Here is a 19,866-nt window from a genome sequence, read left to right as displayed (position 1 = left end):
AGTCAGCAACAGATGTGGACAAAATAAATCCGTTAGAGTCGCTACAAAAAGCCGTAACAACATTAAGAACAACAACAAAAACTACAAATGGCATCCTTTTCACGACTATAAATTATATGCACCATTCAAGGATTCAGTGTATTTGCATTTTTAAAATATAGAATTTTAGAATAAAGGCTTCGTGTTGTACAAAACATCCCGAGAGATGCTCACAGAAAGTCAGCTGCTTTGGCTGGTAAGCAGGTATGTATTGGAGGTGTATATTGTGATGCAAGTATAGTAGACGGGTAACAACATTACATTTCGTGGGGCGTCCGATTCTAAACGTGCAATCTACAATCTGTGTTGTTGTTTTTTTCTATTTTCGTTGTTGTTTTTGTTTTATTCTTTTTAAAGCTTACTAGTGGAGAAACCGCAATATATAAAAAGGTCTGCAAGTTACTTTTGTATATCAATCTGTAAATAATAGTTTTATAATTTTTAGATTTGTCAGTAATTCTGTGTTCGCTGGCAAAAATTTAACATAGGCTTGTACGCAACAATGTTAACCCCAAACCCCTTTTTTTTCTAAGAACAAATATCAAAGCCGCCCCCCCCCCTCCCCTTATTTCCCCCAACAGCCTGAGGTCCGACAGAGAATAATAACCACAACCCCGTCCCATTATTTGGCGGGAATGGTTAGAGTCGGACGTCTCCTATTTGGAATCGATCAGGTCATGATTAAAATGAAATAAAATGGTCTGAGATTCAAAAAAATTCGAATATGAATTAAAATTCCACTTTGAACTTAGGAATAGGTGGACATCGAGATAGTCAGAATGACACCAATTAAGAGTATTGGTCAATGTCGGTGGGGAATAGTCCTGGTGCCTGCTGTCATAGCAAATTGGTATGAAATTCTTTTAGTGGTACGTACAACTAAACAACAGGCAACGAACAAAACATAATATGACACCAATTTATCATGAGAAGATAACTCTTTTTTAATAAAAATGTTTAGCACTCTTTATAAAAAGTATTGCATAAGAAGGTTGAAATCCAAAGGAAAATTAGTTAAAAAAAAAAAAAAAGAAAGGAAAGAAAGAAAACAACCCTAGTGTTGATAAGAGCGGTAAACAAAAACTTGAAATTAAAAGAAAGATAAAAATCAAAACAATAATTTTAAAAATACGACATAATAGACAGAGCTATGTTCAATCGAGTAGGAGACAAAACACTTGACTGGTGTAAATTATTACTCTTATCAATTCTGCTTTTCAAACGATAAGTAAAGGTTCAGAACGGTGCACATTTTTAACATAATGACACGATGTAAAGATATGGGGAGCTGACAAAATATATTTTTCCTAAAAAAATTCCAGTCAGAAATCTCGTACACATCAAATTATATCGATAGACTGAAATGATTCTCAGGATTTCTTTTTAAACCCGAGACTCATTTGAAGTTTCAGGTTTGAGACATTTTGACAAGGCGGGCTCATATTAATCGATCGGTATTTGAAGGTAGAAACGTCCGGCCAAAAAGACATAGAAAAGTGTTTTATTAGAGCATGCCAGTTTACAATATATTTTCTGTAATGACTGATCAAGAGAGGGGTGGCGTTCTTCCTTGAAAACATAATTTACTTGAATACGTAATACAATGTTAAAATCCTATACGTGTGTCATTCTTAAGGATAAGAAGAAAGGATCGGCAATTTTTGAAATGTTAACTCAGCATTTCTAATAATAATAAATGGCATTTCTGTCGATATTTTTAAAACATTTCAAAGAGGTTGTTTTCTTTAGGAAAGATTTCTTTAAAAAGATTTTTTTTAATTGAAAAAAAAAAATCAAAATCAATGCCCATATTTATATAAGGTGATACGGTGCGCCACCTATCCGACTTTCGGCAACAAAACAGCCTATACTATTTATTAGGATAGTGCGGCTATGTGGCCTTTGGATCAGAAGGTCCTGGGTTCGAATCCAAAGCGGGATATTGTTAAATTTTTGGAAAAGGCTCTTTACTCACACATCTCACCGTACTCAGGTGTAAATTGAGTACCTAGACGTTAACAGTGTTGCCTCTGTCCGTAAACATTGTAACTTCGCCTAAGAGGCATGTTAAGTGTTGCTATTGGCTGGGAACCCCTTGTAAAGCGCTTTGAGCACGTTTCGTGGATATTGCGCGATATCAATTTTTTGGGGGGAGGATTTGTTGTTGTTCGTGTTGTTTTTATACAAGGCATCGACAAAAATGTTTTTCAATGTGGCCGGGGAACTTTAACTTGTGCCTTGATGAATTACTATCCCAATGTTGTCGAAAACTCGGGGCTTCTCTGACGACTCAGGTTTACAACTTGTTGACAACACGATGGTCGCCTTACTGAACAGCGTGGCTCAGCGGTACCGTCTTTGCTTCGTATTCGAAAGGTACCGAGTTCGATCACCCGCCACTGCGTTGCGTGTCCTTGAGCAAGTTACCTCGCCCTTGCTCGATTTGTGGCTCTGCACCGCGGCTGACGCTTGGGTTATACCAGCCTTCCCTTGGAATAGACGTAGAGACATATTTCCCATATACGATGAATAAAGGGAATTTTATTTCTTATAATTTATTTATTACTCCATTGACATAATAAGGAGACGTTTACCGAAGTCTTAAGATGATATTTAATTAATTTTAATTCATAATAATAATAATAATAATAATAATAATAATAATAATAAATAATAATAATAATAATAATAATAATAATAATAATAATAATAATAATAATAATAATAATAATAATAATAATAATAATAATAATATAGGGAATGAGTAAATGTTAATTGTGAGTGATATTCTGGATACAGAAGGTTCGGGAAAGTGTTATAAAATATGGATGTAATTATAGATGGGAAAGGCTTCTAAATTACACGATAATCCGTGTATGATGGAAAGAAACGAAAGAAAAAAAATCAACAATATATTGCATACGTAATATATCAGTTTGTTTGTTTGTTAGTTGCTTTAGGTCTCTTCCAACACAATTGAGGTTATATGAGAGACCGCTGAAACAAAAAAAAACAAGCAATCTAACAAAAATGGTACAAATGTAAATCAAAATCATAACCTAAAGATATCATAAGCTAAATTATAAATAACCAAGAACAAACAGGCAGATTTACAGAAAAAAAAATATCCCCTGTCAAAAATACAATCACAAACCAAAGAAGCAGGATAGGCTAGTAAAGAGAAGAAGAAACGACATCACTATCGGATCGTACACCCATGCCAACATCATAGGTATATGATTCAAGGGTGATGCTCCCATCCAACCACCCGCGAAATATATCAGGAGCTCGACAGATATTGCAATCAGCAAACACTCCAATACGCGTAGTTCAAATAATAGTTATTATTTTTTTTCTGAATAGAGAGAAGAAAAAAAAAGTGTTGGTCCCACTAATGCATGTCCCAGTGATAGGGTACTTGGATCAAATGTTAAGATTCGATTTGGCCGACAGCACTTTGTGATCTTGTGGTAAGATATTCGTCTCAGGACCACAAGTCTTTGACTCGAGTCGCGCTCTGGGTGACCAAAGTTAAGTTCATGGAGAAAAAAAGAAACAACTCTTTACTCACTCTCTCGCCGCGCTTTCGTCAGAAAAAAAAAAAATGTCTCGTCCTACATCTTAAGTGTTGCTTTTAATCTTACTAAAAATAAGAATGTTTCCAAAAACAACAAAATGGTTGAAGTCACATTATATATAACCAGGTAGGTAGCTATAGCACGCTGATTTTATAAAATTAGGTCAATGGTTCTCAGATTGATTGTAAAAGTTGTTAAAACTGATTGAAACAAGAGTGGGAAGTAATGAGACAGTAAGTGGTGGTAAGGGGGTGTAATGGTAAGTGTAATGGTAAGTCATGATTAATCATTCACAAATGGGATTTGGTTTTACTCTAACACCATGCCTTACCCTTTTCACCAAGATAAAGCAGTAACAGAACAGCAATAGGACACGGGCTTCAGTTGTATCGCTACTCTCTCTCTCTCTCTCTCTCTCTCTCTCTCTCTCTCTCTCTCTCTCTCTCTCTCTCTCTCTCTCTCTCTCTCTCTCTCTCTCTCTCTCTCTCTCGTATCTGCTTGTGAAAACGGCGAAGTAAAGAGTTAGAATCAGATTAAATATGGGTATAAATTAAGATCTGAAATAAATTCAAACCTCCACGCCGTTAAAGGGTTAATGGTGGCTGGTGGGTTAACACGGAGGGTAACTTCATTACTGCCGTAGTCTGAAAAACCACGTATTTAAAATTTTGGCCAGAAAACTTACCCTTCAAATATTGATCGATCAAAATGGCCCTCATCTTGTCAAAGACTTTCAAACCTGGAAGTCTCAGGTTTGAGAGTTTTTTGACAACAGAAGGATTATTCTAATCGATCAATATTTGAAGGGCGAGTTTTCTGTCCCAAATTTTAAACACGTGATTTGTTAAGAGCACGGTAGATTAGTGGTTAACGCCACGACCATAGGTGTCTGGAAAGAAGATTAGTATCATCAGCCACGTCAACCTTCATGTGTTACTATATATTACAGGTGTGCGTGAGTTCAGGTAACCCCAAGAATTACACAGTCATGTGTGATTGTCACACTCACCCATTATCATTTTTTCTGAAAGGTGCAAGTGCATTTGATCAAGCCATGCGTCAACAATTCCCCAACAACAGCGCAGCAAATAGACACACGCTCAACACATTGAATAAACATTAAGTTATTCGTAATATGTTTTATAGAAGAAAACAAATTATAGTAAATAAGTTACATTTGTCTTATTTTAGACTATAAAATCTGAAGGAGAGGGCTGACCACAATGCTAGAAAAAAAGGTATAAATAAATAAATAAATAAATAATTAAACAATAAATAAATAATTGCATAAATAAATAAATACTACCCATCTTTTCAGATCTTTAACCTGCATCAATGCCAGCTCCACGATTTTTCTCATTGAGAGCGGCTGTCTCTTTGGGATGCTTATTTTTTTCTCATATTTTTCTTTCCGCTTAGTATGTAGAAGAAATATATACAGAGAAGACGTAACAAACATTTCTCTGTAGTCGCTCTGGGTTTGTTTTTATAGTAATGTATTTATGTTTTTACTATTTTTTGTTGTTGGCAGAAGAAGGTTTTGGAGCCCGAAACGTACCGTGTTTGGTATTATAATCTTTTTTGAAGCTGTCATATTAATTTTTGTCTATAAAATAATTCTTAGCACTTGAACCGTGCATTTGAATTATAATATAGCTAATGAGTTTGCTTGAATATGATTTCCAAAAACATCCTACCCTAGATCAAGACTTTTATCCTCTCCCGCTAGTCTTTTGTTTGGATGAAAAGTAATTACACTTTTTTTCCATAGTCCTCTTCCGGCATCTGAATCTACCCGCATCTTTCTGAACTAATCCCTTGCTATTCCCCTTCTTCCTCCGCCCGTCGATCTTGCAGCAATACACAAATATAATGATGTATAATAACATTAACATGGACATCGTTTAAAAACGTTCGTGGCAGATCTAGTTTAAAAGCTTATCACATTTATTTTTTTCTATTTATGACATGTTTGACAAGTCTTTCCGCAAGATTTTCGTTTTTAGATCATTATCATTAAATATCTAAAACACATCTTTAAAATACAAAGGAAAGAATGCACTAGATCTAGAGCTATCGGCCGTCGGCCTTTAGATGGCCCGTAAAGTAAAATATTTTTTTTTAAATTAAAAACAAAGAAATTAAATTAAAACTATTTTTTCCATACAAAATATCGTTCCGTTATTCATTCTCACTTGATTTTCTTTTCTTTTGGTCTTTTAAATGAGAAGATTGGACTAGCCACGGCGTCAGCCGCAGTGAGGGGCCGGAAGGTGAGCTTAGGGTGGGGTAGTTTGTTCAAGAAAACACAGAATGTCGGGGTACCTCTTGGGTGTGAAGCAAGACCATGAGGCCGTTCCACGCTGCCCTTGAAGTTTTCACACACATATACATAAATTAACACCAAACTCATACCCACCTTGCAGCATGGAGACCTCGTCATGTTTGCCGTGTTTGGGGGCGATGGCGTCTTCCACAGCGGTCCATTGAGCATTCAGGCGATTCATCCTGGCACTTATCTGGTCAGACATGTTGGGATAGCGCAGCAGGACCTGGAGTGAGTACGTGTTGAGGAACTCGCGTCTGGGAGATCGCTCGAGCATCTCTTCGTGATATGCCTGAAACGAGACGGATATGGGATGCTACAATAATGCTACAGTTCATGGCGTGAATATATATATATATATATATATATATATATATATATATATATATATATATATATATATATATATATATGGAGTAATAAAATTAATATTGGTAGCAATGGTATGGGTAATTAGGTTTGAACTTTGGGTCCTAATTTCGCAGGCCTTCATCACACAGAACATGAAGTGGGAAAATATTTACATCTCAAACTCTTATGAACTCTGTGTGTGTGTGTGTGTGTTTGTGTGTATGTGTGTGCGTGCGTGTGCGTGTTTTGTTTTCTCAAAGGATAGAAATGAATAATTCCTCAATTTGCATTGTTTACCTCATTGGGAAGGAAGGGACGGGTGAAGGAAGGGGGTAAGAAGAAATATGTGATCTAATGGATGATGATGTAAATAAAGAAGAGCGGCGCATATTGTCAATGTCTTTTATTTTGTTAATGTCTGATTTGAAATATAACAAAACAAGGAATGTATGATAAGATTGTGCAATCATGTACACTTAACTTACTATCCCTGTCCTTCATTACTTATGAAGATACCAGCAATCGTGATGAAGTGGTTAACATAAGCAGACTTTTTTTAACGAACGATAAAATGTCTTTGGTGTCTACTTGGCACAATAAGATTGACGTAACCATACAAAGAGTGCGTGATATCACGCCTGAACAAAAAAAATAACCATACGGATGGTATCACTCGAAAGTTATAACTTATAAATTGTCATAATATACTAAACGAGTGATATCACATCACAACCAAATATTTCGCATGTTCAATGAAGATAAAATACATTTAACAAGATACATTCTACCGAGAAGCACTGTTCTTGGATCTTAAAACTAGCCTGGATTTGTTATGCGCTAAACATTTCACGACTCAATGCCCCATCCTATGTCTATGTTGGGAAAAACTCTTTGCTTTGTTTCGTTTAAATCATATCTACATCAAATTTATAAAGCAAAAGACCGGGGTCTATGTCCTTTAAAATTTATTTATCTCTTTTATCTGATTTAACGTACATAAGACAAGATTCAGAAGGTCTAAAATAATATTATGCATATTTCCTAAATATCGTGTATTTATTCGGGGTACCTCATAGAATAAAGAGGCTTTATCCTTTGGGGCCTTACACCAGATTTCGAACTAAAGGCTCTATCGAACAATATCTGATCGGCTATGCTGACCACCGATACATGAACGTCATCCAAAAACAAAAACAAAAAAAGAATTAGCTTACTATTTTTTTTAAGAAACAAAAAGCCGCGGGTTCCGCCATGATCCTTAACTAAATCCCAAACTTGTAATGAAGTAGGGAATACAAGTGGTTACTTTAATTGGAGATGATTCACCACTACCAACCCATACGTCATGAGCCACAAACATAGCACAGATTACGCACGAATACGTTATTTGAATGCATACCACCAGACAGGGCGTGAAACGGAAAAAAAAAATGATTATAGTGTTCTTTTACAGAAGGATTTGCATTGATGATCTTCGTTAAGTCTGGTCCTGGGGCAAGAACGAGACAAAAACAGCAACAACAGTAGAAAGACTAAACAATGTCTTAGTTTCCGAAAATATCAGCGTACTCTCTTTAACCTCTAACCCAAACTCAGGGACAGTATTATTTATTTATTAAAATGGGTAAATCACTAGCCCATAGTCAAACATAAGGATACATAATGAGGGTATAAAAAGCCTATCAAATTGAAATAATATTGCGACGACTGCGTAAATAGGTCAATACAGGGCCTCAACATTGTTGTTGCCGTAATCACAACCGTCGTCACCGTCATCATCATCATCATAATAACCATTATCAACATTACGGTATTCAAAATCGCATATCTATGATCACTTTAATAGCCTGTATTATAAGATTTACTAACGTTTACGCTAGCCCGACAGTACAATTGTTAGTTGTGTTGTGGCTGGCCTCAAGTCTCGTATTCATTCATGTAATCTGTATTTCAAAATCGATAAAAGTAAAGAAGATAAAAACTATGTCACAAATTTTATCAAGTGATAAATTTCCCTTCCAGGAATCGATGAAAATTCAAAAGGGTTTTAGAAGCAAATAACAATGGTGTGGGTTATCTACTTAAGCAACAAATCTCTGACGTCTGGTAAGCTACATCAGAAAAATATCAGATTCACGCTTCTTCTTCTTCTTCATTTTCTTCTGTAACTTCAATTTTGAAGACTCTGCGGACCACGCTATGACTCTTTCATTGGAGATGTGAGACTATTCCACTGATGGCATGAACGAAAGAGTACAAAAGGGGAACAATACATTTAAAAGGCTCCCTCTTATTTTGTTGAATACCATTGCAAGGTAATTTCACTTGGTCGTTTAGACACTTGCAAAACAATGTCACTTTGTCGCGTTTGCTTCTCAGTTTTGGCGATTCAAAACCTAAATCAATCTTATGGCGTTTTATATTTTTCTTTGGTATTTCTGATATATCAATTTAACTGCTCCGTTTGGAACACAAACAATAGAGAGATGACTCATAAGGAAATATTTATCGCCCCACAAAATTAACACTATACAATTGACCGTTTCCCTCTCAGCCAAGGACTCCGACAATGGCCAGGACAAAACCAGGTAATCTCATGTCCATTTTAAAAAATAAAAAAAAGACAAAAAGCAACTCAGAGAACAGATATAGGGGAATAGAAGACACAGTAAGAGACCTTTTCTCCAATGGTCAGGAACCCCACCCAATAAGCCAACTAGGATTGATCTACTTTTCATGATATTATTAGTAATGCCATATTAACTTTTCGTAGTACGGTTTTCACAATATGAAGTATCTTTGCGAGTGCACAGGCGCGCGAGTGTGTGTGTGTGTGTGTGTGTGTGTGTGTGTATCATGTTTATCAGATATTAAGACAAATCCTTTCATTCATTAAACAACATTATTTATTATTCTGGCAGACTTTCATGGCACATAACATGCAATCCATTGTATAAAAGTGTGAGCCTCACTGCATTCCAATCATAATGGGAATTGCACAATCATACGCGAGAGTTTTATATTATTCCGTCCAGTAAAATTGCATCATATAACCGCAAGGAGAGCCATTTGCTTTAAAATGTGCATTGGAAACATTTTGCAACGACAACGGAAATTGGTGAATGTCAGTAAAGCATCAATTTCCGCGCGCGCGCGCACACACACACACACACACACACACACAAACTCTCTCTCTCTCTCTCCCTCTCTCTCTCTCTCTCTCTCTCTCTCTCTCTCTCTCTCTCTCGTATGTTTAATTATGTTCTCTAAAAAGTGTACTCAAGACTATTTATTATAAACAAACCTAAAACTACCCGAGCCATTACCACTACTCTCCAAACTCAAATTGGTATCATCTAGCATCAGCCGTACACTTACAAAACAATTATTCTTATTCTTATTTATTCATTTTGAATAAGAAACGGGTATTCATAGACATCAAGTTCTTAAACCCGAGACAATTTTAAGAAACCTCGGGTTTGAGGCTTTTGGAATAAAATGAGAGTGATCTTATTAATTTATCCTTAATTTAAGCAGGAGCTGAATGGATTATAATATAATGAAGGAAACTGTGTTATGTCAGTGTACACAGCACTCCCCCTTCTGACCCAGTTCCCAGATAAGGCAACATCCATCGATCGTGCCCCAATGGTTGTAAAGACAATATCAATAGAGCAGTAATATGGAACACCGATTAGGTTAAACCAGAGCACGAAGGCAAGCAATAGCAATAGCAATATTATTTTAATAATAAATTGTGATCAATGGATGGCGGAAACCACACAAGCCCATTAGCATTCATGCAGTTGCTTAAGATGCACAAGGCACCAAAAAAAAATTTGAAAGAAGAGCATGAAAGTCCGATAAATAGTGTAATTGATGATTTTGCACTCCCCCCCCCCCCCCCCCCCCCCCCCCCCCCGCTTTATATATATATATATTTTTTTTTTGTTTTTGTTTTTTTTTTCAAGTATAAAATCATCTCCGATTAGATCAAAAATGGAAATAGGAACAATTCATTGCAGAATGGAAGACCGTGTAGCCGTGTAGTAAACTGTTCAAATGCCACGAGTTAAAGGCAGATATATGGCCGAGGTGTCTCAAATTGCGATCTTTATTACGAATTTTACTGCTTAAAAACCTCCCACTTGTATATGTTTTATCATCAGATGAAATACTAATCCAAACAAAATTTCCTTTCGTCTTGGTTTTCGTCTTCAAAACCACCTTGAGACTCCGGGTCTATTATTCAACAAATATCCCAGCATCTCTTGGTGCCAAATGGGATATTACACCATAGTAAATAGTACAATTAAACACCACAGGCATCTGATCATTTTGTGCGAGCCAGACATTGCTGTAATCAGTAATTCGAAAAAGTGAAGCCTCCACCGGTGGCTTCGTACAAAGCATTTTTGATTTCTTTCATTTTGGCCATCCAAATTTTACTCCAACTTTTCAAACAGACACAATTTTTTTTCTTCTAAGTTTCCTCTTTGAGTTGTTTGGTTTTGTTTTTTTTTTTTGTTTTTTGTTTTTTTTTTTTTTTGACTTGTTGAGGCCATTTAAACCAATTGATATATTAAAAACGTTTTATGGTCGAAAAGAGAAGAAAAAAATGAAATGTGTTCTGTAAGTTCCAGTCAAAGTATCACCTGGAATCTAGATTAGCCCGTTGGATGGTGAACGCGAATGGGAGCCAACGGGTTATGAATAGTTAATGAAACTCAAACGTTCTCAGAAGGGGAAGCGGTGAGCCATAACACACGGGCTCTAATTATTGACGACTTTAGACTTGATAAATATTTTCAATGCGCAACGAGCTCATGAGTCAAGGGGAAAGATGTTCAAACTAGTCATAGCTTTCCACAACGGCATAGGGGGAATTTTATGTAATGAGCGGCTTTGTGTTGAAGCGGTGTGGCATTCGACTTGCGACCCTGTAGGTGCAGGGTCTCAGTCCTGCTAAAGGTAGCTTATATTATGTCATTGGGAAAAGGTTCTTTTCTCACTTGAGCATACCATTCTCAAGTAAGTCTTTGCACAAGATAAAAATGTCAAGGTGAATTAAGACGCGGTGTATCACTCTGTATAATGAAATACCTTGATTGGACGGTTGGGACCATTTATTGTAAGAGCCTTTATGTGCATTTGGTGGATAATACGCTAAGTTTTTAAAACATTGAGTAACGAGTAGATAACGCATTCTTCAACTTCAATAACATGTCTGTTCAACGCCCCCCCCCCCCCCAACCCCCCTCCATTCCAGCAACATCCCGGTTTAGGGGTGCACTGTTCCTAATAAAGGAAATGTCTAAAAACATAATAAAACCTCAATTATCTAGCACGTCAAATCTTTATAGAATTGGTCACATTTTCAAGCGTTATCATTAAAGATTACTAGAAGAACGCTTTTGGTCCGGCAGATCAGGAAAGAAAATTTTTTTTAAAAGAGGGGGGGGGGGGTCATTTCAGGACTGGTACTTGATTTTGTAGTAGTCTGCTTGGGATTCAATAATTTTCACGAGACAAACACAATTAACCTGAGACCCAAGTGTATCAATCCAAACTAAAACTTACTAAAACTGCCGCCTTTTGATCCTCAAGAGGATATATCCCCATACCGACTCGCCAAAGAAAACGGAGTAATTTTTATTGTACGACCTTGTTTACCTTAATCACGATAAGATGATCGTGGTGATAACTATCCTTATCACTATTCATGAGCCATAAAAGCTTTCAAATTTGGAATATGGAATTATTGTAAACAAGGGAGAGAGTAGAGTCAGGAGGGCAGGATAGGGAGTTGGCTCGGAGACACCGGGGTGGTCTTGGTCGAAATTATCGATCGGCGTTGTTGGAGATGTAGAATAGCATTGAATCGCATTCTTTACATAATTTCTGACTGGCAAAAAAATTATAATAAAAAATGCCACGTTTCTGTAACTCTGAATAAGCTAAGGCCAAGTCTAGCCACCATTCTATTTGTTAACAATAGCTGTGTCATTTTGGATGAAATCAAATATTATTAAAATTAAATTTAATCAGACGTTAAAAGTCCTATACGTTGATAAAATGTACAGCTAAACAAGAACAATGTCCCTGGGCAGAGTTTTTAAAAAATTTTCGCTTTAGAAAAACACATCGGTTCATCAAGCAATGTGATGATTGGGCAGGCAGATAGGAAAATATAAAGCACTAATTTATGAACAAAAAATAACAGAAAATCCAAAAGATATTAGGGCCACGATGCGTTTTAGCCGGATTATACTGTCGTACACTGACAAAACAGCATTATTCGTATTTAAATTTGTTCAATCTCGATAGATTAGGATTTTATTCCCTCCAACTCGTCAAAATGTCTTAAACCAGGGAGGCATAACATTTCTACCTTTTCAAAAATCTCATACTGTTGCCAAGTTAGAAATCACCATATCGATTGAATATAATGCAATAAAAGTTTTCTGGCTAAAATGTGACACAAAAGTTATTTGCCATCATACGGCAGCAGACTAATACGAGCCAAGAGGCAACCCATACAACTCTGTTTATTGTCAAACTGACGTTCCTGTCGGATGCCTAAATCGAGAATAGATGGGAAATTGATGCATTATCAGAGGGGATTATTCTATACTTATTATTCCCACACAGGGCTGATCATAACTGGACTGTACGGATACACAGTGCATTGGTGCCATAAAACAATTGTAACCATATCAAATTCATACCATCTCTTTGTGTCGATAAACAATTTACAAGATTTTTAATTGTCACTGGTTAATTTTACTGGGTTTTTTTTTTTTAATTAATTTTATCCTTTATTTTATTTTATTCTATCTACTTGTTATAACGGATATAGAAAATTGTATCTCTGAGATTAGTGACTGGATGTGTTGCAACAAACTCAGGTTAAATGAAAATAAAACAGAGGTGTTGCAAATTACAAGACGGGGCCTCGTGGACCTTTCCACGTTTAACCTGAATCTTTCTGATTGTGTAATTCCCATCACTAAAGAACCTGTGAGAAACTTAGGAGTTTTATTCGATACCAAATTAAACATGTCTGCCCATGTCACTAATGTAACTAGATCCTGCAATCTTTACCTTAGATCTATTGGTGCTATTAGAAGGCTTCTTGATATTGATACTACTAAACTTCTTGTGGTCTCTTTGATTCTTACCCGCCTTGATTATTGCAATAGCTTGCTCTATGGTTGTGATAATAATGTCATTAATCGACTCCAAAAGATACAGAACAAAGCAGCTCGATTGGTAACGTTATCTAAAAAGCGCGAGCATATAACACCGATTTTGGAGGACCTACACTGGCTACCTGTAAAGTTTAGGATTGAATTTAAAATACTCACCCATGTTTTCAATTGCTTAAACAATTCCGCTCCTGTTTACCTTCAGGAACTTATCCACCTTTATGAACCCAGTCGAAATTTAAGATCTGCTAATTTAAATATCCTAAGGGAACCCCCAAAATCGTTAGTTTTTCATGAGAAATCCTTTGACCACCATGCCCCCGACTGTGGAACTCCATCAATATTGAAACTAAAAATAGTGAAAATCCACTTATCTTTAGAAAACGGTTAAAAACTGAGCTTTTCTGTAGGGCATATAATTTGGACTCTTAGTATGTATTTTATTATAATATATTATGTTATCATCGAATTTGTGTGGTTTTAACATGCCAGTTCTATATTTGTATATCATACATGATGTGTTGATGTAAAGCGCCAGTGAGCAATTCCAAATTGGAACTAGGCGCTATATAAGTTCATTATATTATTATTATTATTATTATTATTATTATTATTATTATTATTATTATTATTATTATTATTATTATTATTATTATTTTTAAACAATTTATTTTGGTGGGGGGGGGGCGGAGGGGGGTTATCATTGTTTTATTGCACTTCTTAAAATTTAATTGTAATTCGTTCCACATATTTACTTTACTTTTTTTTTTAATCCCTCTCCTACTCTATCTCCCTTTTTATAACGTCATTTAACTGTCTTCTCTCGCTTTGGTTTGACCTTACCAAACACTATATTATATAAGAAATCTTACAAAACACATTGGCCAATTATTTCTCAATAATATATGTTGGAAATGAGAATCACTAATAATCAAATTATGTTTTGTTTTTAGAAAAAAAAACTGATAGGGAAAGGTAACGGGTTAGAGATGGGGGGAAGAAACAGACAATAGATCTAGATAGATAGATAGATAGATAGATAGATAGATAGATAGATAGATAGATAGATAGATAGATAGATAGATAGATAGAATGGATAGAATAGAATAGAATAGATAGATAGATAGATAGATAGATAGATAGATAGATAGATAGATAGATAGATAGATAGATAGATAGATAGATAGATAGATAGATAGATAGATAGATAGATAGATAGATAGATAGAATAGAATAGAATAGATAGATAGAAAAGATAGATAGATAGATAGATAGAATAGATAGATAGATAGATAGAGAGATAGATAGATAGATAGATAGATAGATAGATAGATAGATAGATAGATAGATAGATAGATAGATAGATAGATAGATAGGAGGAGAGAGTGAGAAAGGGAGAGAGAATGGGAGGGAGGGAGCGAGCGAGCGAGCGAGAGAGAGAGAGAGAGAGAGAGAGAGAGAGAGAGAGAGAGAGAGAGAGAGAGAGATAACCGTGATAAGACAGAAATGAGACGAATGAGACGAGAGGCAATAAGTGACAAAATCATACAAGAATAGTACACAAAACAACAGAAAGACCAGCCATCCCGACGGCGTTCCCACCAGACAGAAAAAGATTATTGAGTGCTGCTGAGGATGTCTGGGTAAAGGTTTGGAGAGATCGATAGACATTGCTGCTACAGCTACTGCTTCATGTCTTCAACGCCATGGGACACGTAATAGTAGACGAGGCGAATTTTCTCTTACATTGCATTAATTAACAATTATACGTGTCTACAAAACTTATATAAATAAAAAGCAAAGGTGCCGAGATCGCTACAAAGAAAAGGATTTTTTAAAGCACTCACTCACTATTTAGTCTAGACCTTTCAATATATTATTTTTGGCTAAAAACCTTTTCATTTGTGACGTTAGTTTCCTTTTTTTTTTTTTTTTTTTGTTTGTTGCTTTAGGTCTCTTCCAACACAATTGAGGTTATATGAGAGACCGCTGAAACAAAAAAACAAGCAATCTAACAACAATAGTACAAATGTAAATCAAAATCATAACCTAAAGATATCATAAGCTAAATTATAAATAACCAAGAACAAACAGGCAGAAGATTTACAGAAAAAAAAATATCCCCTGTCAAAAATACAATCACAAACCAAAGAAGCAGGATAGGCTAGTAAAGAGAAGAAGAAACGACATCACTATCGGATCGTACACCCATGCGAACATCATAGGTATATGATTCAAGGGTGATGCTCCCATCCAACCACCCGCACGTTAGTTTCCTCTTTCTAGAAGAAAAATATTTTCAAAATACTGCATTATAAGAAAAAATAAACAGAAAAATAAACACATCAAAACATCAAAACCCTGCTTGGCCAACAACGAAACTCAGTGGCTGGCCAGTTCCGCATTACAAATGGCCTGGCAGTCTCTCTGATATCCCTATCAAACATATTACGTACTGGAATTGGTTGAATCCAAACAAGGATTATACAATCAGGTACACATAAACGGAACCCGGCAGATTACATCCTTGGTTTCACCCCAGTCTTACGGACTACTATGTTTACCATGGCTAATTATCCACCTAGTACCACCATAGAGACACTAAACTAGTTTATTTCCTTCAAGTCAAGTACAAATCAAGGTATGGCATACAGCCATTGAGAACAAGACAAGCGAAGGACCGGACACTTGTAAAATAAATTTAGACTTTGAAAGGAAAGGAATAAAATTAATTTGTCGTATCGTATCGTTTTTGTTGGGATTTTTTTTTTCGTTAAAATAAAATATTTATGCGGATTAAAATAAAATCTGTAACAAACGGAGGTCATTGTTTGCAACTCGTTTTCAATAAACCACCTAGACTCAGATTAAATATGGATGTGGTTCAAACATAACAAGCAGGATCAATTGACGACTAATATGAAAATATTTACATAAATTTTCCTCAATTTTACCAAATGTGGAATCAGGGAAACAAAACCAAAACAAAACAAAAATTAAAATTTTTAACAAGAATTTTACAAAATAAATAAATTAATAAATTATTATTATTATTATTATTATTATTATTATTATTATTATTATTATTTATTATTATTATTATTATATTATTATTATTATTATTATTATTATTATTTTCTTAATGATTCATAAATAAAATCAAATATAAATAACAAATAAGTATATTTACAAACAAATAACCAAGAATAATACATAAATAAATATGGTTCATCTACATTTTAAATCAAAACAGCGCAATCTCGTCCTACATGTTCAGTGTTGTTGCTGACTTGAGACTGTAAAGAACACTGAGCATATTTGATGGATATTATTTTCTATAAATGTTTCATTATATATTTGTTGCTTCTGTTTTTGTTGGGTTTTTTCTTCTTCTTCTTTTTTTTTTTTTGTTTTTTGTTTTTTGTTTTTTTTTTTTGTGGTTGGGGGGGGGGGGGCATCATGTTCCTGGAATACCCTCCCTAAATACTAAATAGCTTTGAAATACCTCAAACCTTCCTTTTTGATAAAATACACCATTGTGAATGATTAACAGTTAATATGTTTGTGTACGTGTGTGTCAAAGAGAGAGAGAGAGAGAGAGAGAGAGAGTGTGTGTGTGTGTGTGAGTGTGTGTGTGTGTGTGTGCATGTGTGGAAGTAATGTGCGGGAGCAGATGTGTGTAAGTACTTGAGGAATTACGAGATATATACACTGTGTAAACGTTATGCAAATGATCTACGTAAAGCGCATTGAGGCCTTGGCATAAAACGATATCATCGGTGTCGTCATCGTCATCACCACCATTATCATCGCAAGCATTTAAATCGTAAAAGACCATATTTTCCAATAAGATACGCTTGGAACGAATTGAAAAAGAGCTTTAAATAAAAAGTGCCTTGAAACCAAATGGAAAAGCAGGATTCTGTCATTATTTTGCCATTATAAAAATTATCTTGCTCGACCAATTGATTTTAATTTTTTTTAAATGAAAATAGAATAAAGAAATCGATATATTAGGATAAACGTGGGGCGTTTACTCCAACATGTATTTATTTAGTCCACACTTTTCGAAACACGACAACATAATAAAACGTATTTCTTTATCAAACACACTGTATTTGTACTTCAAGTCTCCTATTCTAAGTACTTCAAATACATGTTTGTTTTGTTTTTCGGGGGAGGGGGAGGGTGTTAGAGCACATCGACTCAATCTAAAAAAATATAGATACAATGATTTGGAAAAAAAGAATATCCACATATTAAACAAAGAAATACACATTAAGAAAATCAATAAATGAAAATTGGAGGAACGCATGAAATGGCAACAAAAGCACGAATTTGCCCACGCCATCTTTCAATACCAATCGACGAATTTGCCTACGATATCAATCTACGAATTTGATAACGCTACCTTTCAATATCAATCTACGAATTTGCCAACGCTATCTTTCAATATCAATCTACGAATTTGCCTACGCTATCTTTCAATACCAATCTACGAATTTGCCTACGCTATCTTTCAATACCAATCTACGAATTTGCCTACGCTATCTTTCAATACCAATCTACGAATTTGCCTACGATATCTTTCAATACCAATCTACGAATTTGTCTACGCTATCTTTCAATACCAATCTACGAATTTGTCTACGCTATCTTTCAATACCAATCTACGAATTTGCCTACGCTATCTTTCAATACCAATCTACGAATTTGTCTACGCTATCTTTCAATACCAATCTACGAACTTGCCTACGCTATCTTTCAATACCAATCTACGAATTTGCCTACGCTATCTTTCAATACCAATCTACGAATTTGCCTACGCTATCTTTCAATACCAATCTACGAATTTGCCTACGCTATCTTTCAATATCAATCTACGAATTTGCCTACGCTATCTTTCAATACCAATCTACGAATTTGCCTACGCTATCTTTCAATACCAATCTACGAATTTGCCTACGCTATCTTTCAATACCAATCTACGAATTTGCCTACGCTATCTTTCAATACCAATCTACGAATTTGCCTACGCTATCTTTCAATACCAATCTACGAATTTGCCTACGCTATCTTTCAATACCAATCTACGAATTTGCCTACGCTATCTTTCAATACCAATCTACGAATTTGCCTACGCTATCTTTCATTACCAATCTACGAATTTGCCTACGCTATCTTTCAATACCAATCTACGAATTTGCCTACGCTATCTTTCAATATCAATCTACGAATTTGCCTACGCTATCTTTCAATAACAATCTACGAATTTGCCTACGCTATCTTTCAATACCAATCTACGAATTTGCCTACGCTATCTTTCAATACCAATCTACGAATTTGCCTACGCTATCTTTCAATAACAATCTACGAATTTGCTTACGCTATCTTTCAATACCAATCTACGAATTTGCCTACGCTATCTTTCAATACCAATCTACGAATTTGCCTACGCTATCTTTCAATACCAATCTACGAATTTGCCCACGCAATCTTTCAATATTAAAAGCGTATGTAGATACTGCATAACTGACGCATCAGATTTGTTAAGCTTTATTCTAAATATTTGTTAAATATAATAACAAATTAACGTTTTGATCGACGTGCTTGAGAATATGATTTAGACTTTTAATTTAGATTGCAATCCTTTACAACACAAATTTGGCGATTTAAGATAAGAGGCTGAGCAAGGGAACGAAAAAGAAAAGAAAAAAAAGCCAGTTCACAGAGTTCGCCAAAGATGGAGTACAGCTTTAAGAGTGACTATCTTAGTCGTAACATGACACCCATCGTGGAATGACACTTGTGGCAAGATCACATTTCTTTCCAACTAAGCAACCGGAACCCGAATAGCCGAGGACGGGTGTGAAGATATCTAGGATAATGAATTTATAAAGTTACACAAACCACTAAAAAAAAAATAATAAAAAAATATGTATATATATACATATAATTTTTTTTTTTTTAATCCATATCAAAATATGTCAAGAAAATAAAGAACCGAGACAGAAGCCTTTTAAAACTAAGATTAGAGAAGATGATACTGACAAAACACATCCGACGACACATGACAGGTGACTCAAAAGCATTGAAAAAAAAAAAAAAAGAAAGAAAAGAAAAGAAAACAATTGGAGATCGGTAATTTCTACCATACACAGTCCAAACAGTTCAACCGATACGGTAGCGCTGATGCAAGTTGTAGATACTCTTGATTTACCTGTTTAAAATTTTCCGGCAAAGCTGAATTCTAATTGGGTTTATAACGCTTTGTTTGAGCAAGTCGATTCGTGTTCTTTGGCGCCAACAAATACATAACGTTCTCTTGAAATCAATAAGAAGAAAAATTTCAGCTCTATGTTAT

The 19,866-nt window shown here is 35.2% G+C and overlaps 1 protein-coding gene across 12 annotated transcripts in view; it reads right to left on the bottom strand.

Annotated features, from left to right (window-relative positions):
• LOC144966583 (uncharacterized) overlaps positions 1–19,866 on the bottom strand; it is a 199,079-nt gene that overhangs the window by 86,527 nt on the left and 92,686 nt on the right. For all 12 annotated transcript variants that reach the window (XM_078903273.1, XM_078903345.1, XM_078903359.1 and 9 more), the window contains one exon: positions 6,037–6,235. In XM_078903273.1, coding sequence (XP_078759399.1) covers positions 6,037–6,235 — 199 coding nt within the window. The remainder of the gene's footprint in view (positions 1–6,036; positions 6,236–19,866) is intronic.

Source organism: Berghia stephanieae, chromosome 1, assembly GCF_034508935.2.
Source record: "Berghia stephanieae isolate SIO BIC M18660-M18661 chromosome 1, UCSD_Bste_1.3, whole genome shotgun sequence".
In the NCBI taxonomy this organism is placed as follows: Eukaryota; Metazoa; Mollusca; class Gastropoda; order Nudibranchia; family Aeolidiidae; genus Berghia; species Berghia stephanieae.
This window is presented reverse-complemented; position numbering and strand designations above follow the sequence as displayed.